Genomic DNA, 10,321 nt, shown 5'->3' with positions numbered 1-10,321 from the left:
CTCCACCAATTTTTTCTTTGAATCTCCGCTGACATTTTCAGTCCAGTGACTTCAGACACAAACCGCACACACTATATTATTCTTGATGCTGTGCTAATCTGCTTTCCGCTGGAAACAAAGCACGACTGAGGCCGGCTCATTAACAAGCCATTGTTCGCTTTTCCCTGAGCCGAGATCAGTCCTGTTACTGATAATTTCAACAGGGCGGTAACTCCTATTTTCTCTATAAAAGTGAATTAAATGTTAACAGAAGACGGTTATGCTTGGCTGAGAAAGCTGGTATCATTTTGGAAAGCTAACACAGCCCACATCAAATAATGAATGCAGTGGGTGGAAACAGTTCATAAAGGAACCGATGCAAAGGCATGGGCGCTATCTGAGGAATGCTAATGAGCAAAGTTTTAAAAAGACCATCTTACACAACACACATGCTATGACATTTACTACAAAATTTTAAGAAACTGGCTGACTCTGGGGCAGCAAACGCTGATAACCAATGTCTTTATTTGAGTTTTTGGCCACAGTAAAGCAGCAAAACATGGTCACCCATACAATAAAACAACCAGCACATGCTGTTGAGCTCAAACCTTCAAACATGACTGAGTTCCTTTTTCATTAGATGCTTGTGTTTCTGACACAACACCTCACTTTCTCACATCTTGCTTTCCTTAATCTGTTACACAAATAAAAGTCCTTCTTAATCAAGCCATGTGTTTGTACATTTGCACAGAAAGACTGTACCGTTACAATGTTGACCGTGGTGTTCCAGGTCAATCGATTTGTCTTACACCTTGCAAACTTCCCTGTGGATACTGGGCCAATACAGCTACACATAGCCTTGTTGTTTATTTCTTATCAATTAATTATTTTTGTGGGCAAATGCAATATTATGAATATAGGTGTTTTTTCACTGAAGGAATAAAGCACAATTACTGGAATGACCTTTATTTAAAATACTGCATCCTTTTTATGATGTACAGTACATGGTCTAACAATGTACACTGGTTGCATTCACTTATTTGCCTTTAAAGTCAGCTGAAAATGCCAGCGGTCTGTCACTTAAAATATGCTCAGCTTATAAATCGTGGCAGGAAAATGTCCATATTTGTGCTATCTTTTATGAATTTGTTATATATATGTTTGTAATGTTTCATCTTCTGGTTTACATGATGTCCTGCTGATGCTGTGTGGACTCGCTGACGACCTGAGGAGGAGAAAAGAAGGTAATGTAAACTGTTATGGAGGAAGGAAAGACATAGTCACTATCTCTGTGAAGGACTGCAGAGTGTTGCAGATAATACATGAGAAGCAGGTATTGTTTGGAGTGAAGTGCTGTGCAGGAGTGGGGGCGGGGGGCGGGTGGCAGGGGCCACTGACAGTGAAGCCAGTGTGCAGTGTTGAGGTTCTCTTTTAAGTGGCTACACAGGGTTGACGCAAACTACAACATTTCAGGGATTAATGAGATACTGGAAATGTTTTTGCAGCTATGATGTCAATCCATAGATTGCTTTATACTCTCTGTAGGAGCAATGCTGTCAGAGCCACATCCAATCCCTCTTTTTGAGACTGTTGAGACTGTTCTGAAATCTGGTAGTTTGCTTCAGCTCGTTGTGAACAGATGATTAAATGTAGGTGGCATATTGGAACCAGACTTACAGACTGGGCACTAGCACCCTGGCTCATAGAAAACTTCATCTGGACAAGAATATAACAAATAAAAATGACTCAGTTGGACATTCACTAGTGTTATCTCTTAAGGAGAGACACACATGGTTTGTATGCAAGGCAGAGCATTTTTAATGAGATAATGCCTCATCCGCATATTTAAACAAAATTTTAGAAAACCGTTTATATACAGAAAAAAACAACTTTTTATGTAAGTAATCAGCTACGGAAGTTTCATGGTGATGTATATAAGTTGGGTTTTTTTTTTAAGTATCTTTCTTTGTGTGTGTGCTCAAACCTCTCCATCGCGGGTCTCGATGGTCTTGATAAGGACAGTCTTCTTGGAGTGAACCTCTGAGGCGCGCTGATGCTGGGACTCCGGACTGGTCTCTGCAACAACACATTCATACAGCTCTTACACTGTTTAATAAACTCACACAGTAAGTGCATTCAGTCTGAACACATTAGTTTAGTATCCCTGTGATTAATTTGCTTTGAACAACATGATGACATGCCCTTCACATGAAGGGGACAGCCATGAAACAATCTGCGGAGCTAGTATGACTGCTGCTTTAAAGTGTAATTATTCAAACTCATATTCAGAATCAATGGTGCTAATGAATCGAGGCTGCACCTAATACATCATCTTTAATTACAGCTCACTATTTTCATTGAAGTGGCTGCAAAGAGGTGCAAGGGGAGGTGTTGGCAAAGATTAATTGCACATTTAGACTGTTAATACATCAAGCGAATGGGCTAAGTTGTGCGATTATTGATGTGTGGTGTGATGATTGCACCGTTGCATCAAAGAGCAATGAAGGTTTTTGACATGTCATACACCGCCACACAGTGGTCAGAATGTGTCACCGCAGGTACATAACATGTAATGTCCTAAAATTAGCATCTACCATAGACAGTCACAAACTATAATTAGTCTTTCTTTATTCCCTCATTGACTCATCTGAAATGTAAAATAGATTTTATGGGTGTGTTGTTTCTCCTACCTCTGAATCCAATGGAGGAATAGGCAGACTGGACAGGCCCAGCGGTGGTGATCCTGCAAAAAGGACAAACACAAAATGAAAATCACGTGCCTCAATGAAAAAAAGTCAAGTTATTATGTTGAGACAACAAACACACACACACACACACACACCTGCTCTCCTCTCCCTCCAGCAGCTTGCGGTAGGTGGCGATTTCAATATCAAGAGCCATCTTCACATTGAGCAGGTCCTGGTACTCCCTCAGGTGACGAGCCATATCATCCTTTCAAACAATAAACAAAAGGTTTTATTTTCTGCTCTGATAAACTTCACACCAAACACAAAAACAACTGAGGAAACTGCAATAAAGGAAGCAAAGACTGAAGAAAAGCTGTTATGTATTTGTGATGGCTGTAAAATTACAGACAGGCAGTGTTCCCATTGGAGGTTTGAGTGGCATCTAAAGTGCTAATTCATTTTCAGAATCAGTGATGAAGTGACTAAATCTATGAGCCCTAGTCAATGATTATCACCAGAGTAAATACCCTGAATTTTGCCCCAGTTTGATGATAGTTTCCAAAATCTAGTGGATTCAGGGACTAAAGAGTCAATGTAAAATCACTACCTTCATCTTAGCAATGTCTTCCTCCAGCCGTGTAATAGTATCCTGGTAACCAGAAGCCTCACGGCCCATGCGGTCCTCCATGTCTCTCATCTGGCGCAGCAGAGACTCATTCTACAGGGGAACAGGGACATGATGTCAGAAGTAGGACAGAGTTGCCTAACATAAAGTCATGACAGGGAGTATATGCATATTACAAAACTAAAAAGATGAACTGAACAGAGGGGCTGCAGCAAATACTCACGGTGCCCTTGAGTGAGTCGATCTCACAGGTGTAGGACTGGATCTGGTGCCTGTACTCCATGGTCTCCTGCTTGGCCTGACGCAGAGCATCATTGTTCTTGTTCACAGCCTGGTTCAGATCAGACACCTGTGGAGAGAGGGGATAATGTTTTAGCAGTGTAACAGCCTGAAGGACACTCTGTGTGTGTGCGTGCTTGTGTGTGTGTGTTTTACCTTAGACTTGTACCAGTCTTCAGCCTCAGCGATGTTCTTGGCAGCGATGCCCTCGTACTGAATGCGGATGTCCCTCAGAGCAGCAGTCAGGTCAGGTTTAGACATGTCCATCTGGATCTGGACCTGAGTATCCTGCATCTGGCTCTGCAGCTCACGGATCTCCTACAAGGTGACAGGAGGAAAAATAAAATAAAAAATGCACACCTGTGTGAGAGAAAGGTTAGCCGACAAAGAAGAAATGTTTTGGGGGTGAAAAGGATAAAGAAACAGAGAGCACAGTTCCCCTTTAAGCCTTGGCTGCATTAATAACTAATGTCAAAGGGTTGGTGAAATATATATATATATATATATATATATATATATATATATATATATATATATATTTTATAACCTTAATAACCTTAAATTGGCGTAATTTGTATTTATTTTAAATACCCTCAGAACCCCCAGACCCACAAGTGAGACTAGAAGGTGTGTTTTCTTTAATTATTATCATTTATCATGGCCAGAAAGTGAAAAATATTTGTAGCCCAGGGAAGGGTCATGATAAAAATTAAAATAATTAAAAAACGATGTCATATTCCAGCCAACCCCCTACTCTGATAAATATAGTATAGTCCCTGTCATTATCTTAGGTTTTGTGTTACAGTGTGGACATTGTTTTGAGGTTTTCTCATTGTGTTTTCCTTGTTTTCTTTTTGTTTGTTGGTTGGTTTCTCATGTTCTGCTTCCCATTTTACTTTTGTAGTATCTCTCCTTGTGTGTGTCATGTCTGGTTTTACTTCCTGTCTTTGTATTTTCCTGATTTGTTTCACTTGTCTTATATCAGTCTGGTTTGTCCTTTGTCTCTCCTGCACAGCTGTTCTGCTTTAGTCTCATTTGCTCCACCCTTGTGTTCCCCGTGTTTCTCTGCTGTTACTTGTGTCCACCTACCTCAGCTGTGTGTCGTTGTCTTGATTAGTGCCCTCTGTGTATTTATACCTGTGTTCCTTTTTGTCAGTTCATCTATTAGCCCTGCTGTGATCCTGTCCTGTTTTCTTCTATGTGGTCCAGCTCCTGTTTTCGACCAAGTTCTTAAGTGTTTTCCTGGTTTGTTTCAGTTTAGTTTTGATTTGTATTTTATTTGTTGTTTTTTGGACATGCTTGCTTTTCATTTGCACACCTGTCTGACCATTTCTGTTCTGCATTTGGGTCCTCATCCAAACTCACACCTTGACAGTCCCTTACTTTTACAAACCTGGCATTGGAGCTCATGAAAGTAAAGAGTTCAAGTATAAACAATTCAATAAAATCGAGGGAAGGGGAGGTTCAGTGACATCAACATATATATATATATATATATATATATATATATATATATATATATATATATATATATATATATATATATATATATATATATTTGTCCAGTGGTGGATTATTAAATGATTAGAAATCAATAATAGCACAAGACTGTTTTAACATAGTGAAACTAGTAAGCTTTGGCTCCTCTCAGCTGTCTTCAAGTCGAACCAAAAGATATAAAAAGCTTTGCATCTGTTCACATGCACACATTCTCTTACCCTGTCACACACAGACACACACACACGCATAACAGCTGACATGCTCCCCTCCACCAATCAGCTGGTCAGCATTTCTGAGAGGTCAAAGTTGAGGCAGAGATGACAAAATGACAGGACGAGACCTCAACTGTCCAACAGTCTCGACTGTAAGTGCAGCCCAGTATGCTCTTTGATGTCTGTGAGTCAATATGCACAAATGTGTCTATTGAACTTATTGCATTTGCTTTGCGTAAGACCTACATATATGTGCAAATTGTGACATTCTTTAACACGGAGAGGGTGTGTGGGTGTGTTTAACTGTGAAATATTTGATCTCTTTGAAGAGTAACATGCCTACCGAGGCTCAAAGATATCTAATGTTACAGTATAATTTCACACAGTTGTCATATGATACACAGCACCCTACTGACATACATAGTATATAGACATACTGCAGGTGTGGCGGCCTTGTTGCACGCACAGAATTTATAGACATATCAACACACCTCTTCATGGATCTTCTTGAGGAAGGCAATCTCCTCTTGCAAACTCTCAATGCGTCTCTCTAGGTCCAGCCTGGCAAGAGTGGCATTGTCAACATCCTGGATACAAACACAGAAACAGAACAATTATGACTGAAACTATCAGAAAAGGTCAAATAAGGTGCAGAGAGAACAAGATACCAAGAGGAAAAAAAGGTGGTTGATGAGAGAGTTAAGAGAGAAAGTTGTGCTAGCATGGAGTGTTTCACTTTTGACTTCAGGCTTTGAGGATGAAATGAGATATATTAAGATATAAAGGTGTGATTTTATGGAAATAGAAGACGTACAGCTCTGAAGGCAGAGAGGTTGTTCTCAGCCTCTTCCTTCTGGTGGATCTCCTCCTGCAGTCTGCAGAGAGCAAAGAAAGTTGTGAACATAAGTGAATACAAACACAACAAAAGTGTTGGAGAGCACTGCTTCTTCCCCAGGGACCAATTATGAGACAGATAAACTAGTTGCCACCTCTCATTCTTGAAGCCCTTCTGCTCTCTGTTCCTTTTGTCTCACAAGAATAGACCTGACTAGACAATGACACATCATACTCTAACTTTTATTTTTATACACACACACACACACACATACACACACATGCTCTAGAGTCCTAAAGCTATGTTGCAGCTGCTGTCACACTGTCAAGAGTCAGGAGTTACAGTGAGAGAGGTACAGGGGTCTGTCCTTGGCTGGTGCTGTTTCCAGAATTAGCATTTCACTTTGCACCCTGAACAGCTGGAAAATGCAGAGGAAATGCATTCATGTAATGTATGCATTATACAAACTGCAACAGTGTCAAAAGTCAGAGGTTTGCCTGATGTCAGTTCGATGCAGTATCTCGTTTTTGCTGCTGTTGTGTCTGTGTGTGTGTGTGTGTGTGTGTGTGTGTGTGTGTGTGTGTGTGTGTGTCTAGGTGTGTATGTACCAAATACTTATTTTCCCCTCTCTGCTTTTTGCAGGTACAGCAAAGTGCCTGGCCGGAAAAGTACTTTTGTAAGATAAATGTGTCTTTATGCTATATAATTTAGTTGCTGATGTTATCCTTAAATTCGTGAGACATTCTATGCGTTTGTGTGTGTGTGAGTGTGTGTGTGTATACTGTGTATGTGTGTTCGCATGCATTGTAGCTGCTGGCAGGCAGGAGGTCTCTGTAAGTATTTCGATCTCAGCTAGAGCAGCAGGTGCTTCTACAAGCTTCACTCACTGCTACAGGCAACAATTTAAAAGTGGCGGATGGAAAGACAGTGAAAGGGGAATGTTTGTGTGTGTGTATGTGTGTGTGTGTGTGTGTGGGGGGTGCATGCGCACGTGTGTGTGTGTGTGTGTGTGTGTGTTAATTAAACTTATATTTATGTGATGTTGCTCACTGTTGCAGTGACAGAAATACTAAGAGCTGACCCAGTACCTACAAATAGACCACTCAGATACACCCACATCACAGCACCCTCTCTGTCACACAGCTGCACATGTTCACACACACACACACACACACACACACACACACACACACACAAGCGATGTGTATCTGGAGGACCGTCTTTTGGATTTTTAACATCTTTGTTTTAAACTCATTATGAGGCTGTGTGTGTTCATCTGGCAGTTTTTGTCTGCTTTTTTTCTGTCTGGCTGTAACTTTATCTCTGTCAGTCTGCCTCAGCCCTATTCCTGTGGGCCTCTAAGTCTCTCTCTCTCTCTCTCTCTCTCTCTGTCCCTCTCTCTCTCTCTTTCTCTTTCCTCTTCTATGTCTCCTGAGAACAAATTAAAAAAACATCTTTGTAAAAAGCTGGTGGACCGTATCACTCATTGAAGTGTAACAATTCTCAAGACTCTCCTTTGTTACTTTGTTGTTTCCCTTTTGTCCAAAAGACAAGACAAACCCTCTGGAAATGAGCGAGTTGCTGGGCTTTTACTTCTTCCATCATTTTAATTTGGACAATTAACACTTTCCCCAATCTAATGCTTTCCATTTCTCACTATTGTTTCTTCCTATAAACATCCAGCAATGTGTCACCCTTTTTTTTTAGATGAAAACTAGCAGTTGCAGAGCAGGGGGGTCGAGACCCACCAAGGGGTCACAAGAAAAAAAAATAAGGCTCATTAGTAACTGACATGAAAAAAATGGACGGTATTTACATATTCTTAGTTTGGTTTTAGTTCTGTTCAAGGACTTTCCTCTAATATTGGGAAATATTCGGCAGCCCCTGATGCAGACACCTGTACCACCCAATAATAGACATGCAATGTGATAAAGAGTTTAGATTCTAAACTATTCAGTTATTTTTTATTTCTCTGTAACATCTTACTCACTTAGTTTTCTGGGAACTTCTTGTTAAAATAAGCCACATCAGCATCATGTGTTCTTCGTTTCACCCACTAATCATCATTCATCCATACCCTTTAACAGTGCATCCACATAAATCCATTCTCTCATTCAACCCTCCTCTAACCTACCTGAGCTTCAGTTTCTGCAGGTCATCAGCCAGGTTGTCTCTCTCCACCTCCACACGGGCGCGCTGGTTGGAGAGTGCTTCGATTTGCCTCCTCAGCTCCCTCATTTCCTCCTCGTACATCTCAGCCACGCGCCCGGGCCCCTCGCGGCCCCTCAGCTTCTCAATCTCCACTGTCAGCGCCGCATTCTGCTGCTCCAGGAAACGTACCTTCTCAATGTAGCTGGCGAAGCGGTCGTTGAGGTGCTGAAGCTCGGCCTTCTCATTGGTCCTTGTGTTGAGGAAGTCCTGGTTCATGGCATCAGCCAGGTTGAAGTCGAGTTTCTCTCCGGAAAAGGTGCGCATGGCTGAAGAGGAGCCGAAACCTGCTCCCCCAGCACCAGAAGATACCCGGTAGCTGGAATAGGAGGGAATATTGGCACTCTTGACCTCGTAGACCCGGGAAGACATGTGGCTTGAGGAACTGCGGCCACCTCCACCAGAGGAGAAGAGGGAGGACAGTGGGGTTGAGCCAACACCAGAGCCGAAGGTGCGACGGTACGAGGAGGCCGACTGGGCCGAAGAAGAGTAGGACTTGCTCATGGCTGGTTGACTGTTTGGTTGTCTTGTGGTTTTGCTGGAGTGGCTCAAGGCGCTGAGAACCAACTGTCCCACTGGGCAACTGTGAGAGAAACGAAGTGAAGAAATGCCAGACACTGAGCGCAGCTATTTGTAGATTTACCACACCCACTCCGACCCCAACCCCTCCTCGCTGTCCTCCCTCTGTCTCCATTCACCCTGTCTGGACACCCACCTACTCTCCCCCTCCACTGAACCTCAACCCAATTTTACTTTAATTCAACATTTTGCCAGGATTTGAAAACCAGGCCCCAACCTATAGAAAGTTTGGCATGGACCTGTTCTCAAAGATGGGTTAATATTAGTGCCAATCAGTATGTCCATTCCTTCCCCAAGTCACTTTCATCCAGTCATCTTAAAATTGCAAATGAGTATTAATGATGCCTTTTTGTAGAGACTAGGGTACTTTGAAAAACAATAACACTTCATAAGGCTGCTTTAGATAAAGTGCAACTAAAGTGTAACAATCAATTTTAGTGATATGACTTTTTGGCCAATTTCTTCACCTTTCAAGTCTTTGGCATAAAAAGTTCACTAAAAACATTTTTGCTGACTTGACAAATTCAATTTAAAATCAATAACAATAATAACAATCAGTAACATTTTGTAGAAATGACTCCCTTTTAAAGCTCCAGTGTGTAGGATTTAGATGGGCATATTGGCTGAAATGGAAAATAATAGTTTTCGTTTTGAATATGATTAAGTAAAACTAAGAATTCTTGTGTTTTTCTACCTTAGATCAAGCTATTTATGTCTACATATGGAGCAGGTCCTCTTCCACGTAGTTCATCATGTTGTTTCTATAGTTCAGAACAGACAAACCAAACAGTGGCTCAAGATAGAGCCATATGTGTTTTGACGTTGGCCCCTGCAGTTCTCTTAAATGCTTAACACATGGGAGCAGTTTCAGTTGGTTGCAACCTTCAACTTTTACCACTAGATGCTGCTAAATACTACAGACTAGAACTTTACAGAGAATGCCATAATCTGACCTCTTTTGGTTTATAGGAAAAGGTTATATTACTTAGATTACATTTATGTAAATCTATCTGATGCAGTATCTTGATGTCATCCACTATTCTGCAAGCCTTTCCTCCATTTCTCCTCCCACTCTCCAGCTCCTCTTATTTTCTCATTCCTGTTCCCATGTCATGCCTACAGCGAGCCCTCGATTCAGCTGTCCAAGGGGTCTGGTGTCAACTGTTGGAAAGGGCAATGGCCTTCTGTGTAAGTGTGTGTATGTGTGTGTGGGGGTGGGGGTGCACTTTTGGATGAATGCATGAGTGAATGACTAAGTGAGTCAGTCTCTGCAGTTGTTGAAGAGAGTGCATGGGCTTGTTTCATGAACACTATCAGTATACCACAGCCAGAGAGAAGATAATCCACTGGGGAGCTACAGACTACACTGTATGTCAGTAGACCAAAATAGATCACATCCCATTTTAAGTCAGTTTTA

At 41.5% G+C, this 10,321-nt stretch overlaps 1 protein-coding gene across 2 annotated transcripts; it reads right to left on the bottom strand.

The window, feature by feature from the left end:
• Positions 1-482: 482 nt before the first annotated feature.
• desma (desmin a) lies at positions 483-8,932 on the bottom strand. Of its 2 annotated transcripts, XM_042494177.2 has the most exons (11): positions 8,252-8,932; positions 6,097-6,157; positions 5,774-5,869; positions 3,727-3,888; positions 3,515-3,640; positions 3,274-3,384; positions 2,822-2,931; positions 2,670-2,722; positions 1,964-2,055; positions 1,657-1,695; positions 483-1,204 (listed from the first exon to the last, which is right to left on the bottom strand). In XM_042494177.2, the coding sequence occupies exons 1-11, from the start codon at positions 8,827-8,829 to the stop codon at positions 1,163-1,165; spliced, it is 1,470 nt and encodes a 489-aa protein (XP_042350111.1). In that variant the 5' UTR covers positions 8,830-8,932; the 3' UTR covers positions 483-1,162. The 2 variants fall into 2 exon arrangements, with proteins under 2 accessions (XP_042350111.1, XP_042350112.1); XM_042494178.2 differs by lacking the exon at positions 1,657-1,695.
• Positions 8,933-10,321: the final 1,389 nt, after the last annotated feature.

The sequence above is a fragment of the Plectropomus leopardus genome, chromosome 10 (assembly GCF_026936395.1).
Source record: "Plectropomus leopardus strain MGB_pleo_1.0 chromosome 10, ASM2693639v1, whole genome shotgun sequence".
NCBI classification, from domain to species: domain Eukaryota; kingdom Metazoa; phylum Chordata; class Actinopteri; order Perciformes; family Serranidae; genus Plectropomus; species Plectropomus leopardus.
The sequence above is the reverse complement of the archived record's forward strand: the minus strand, read 5'-3'. Positions and strand labels throughout refer to the sequence as shown.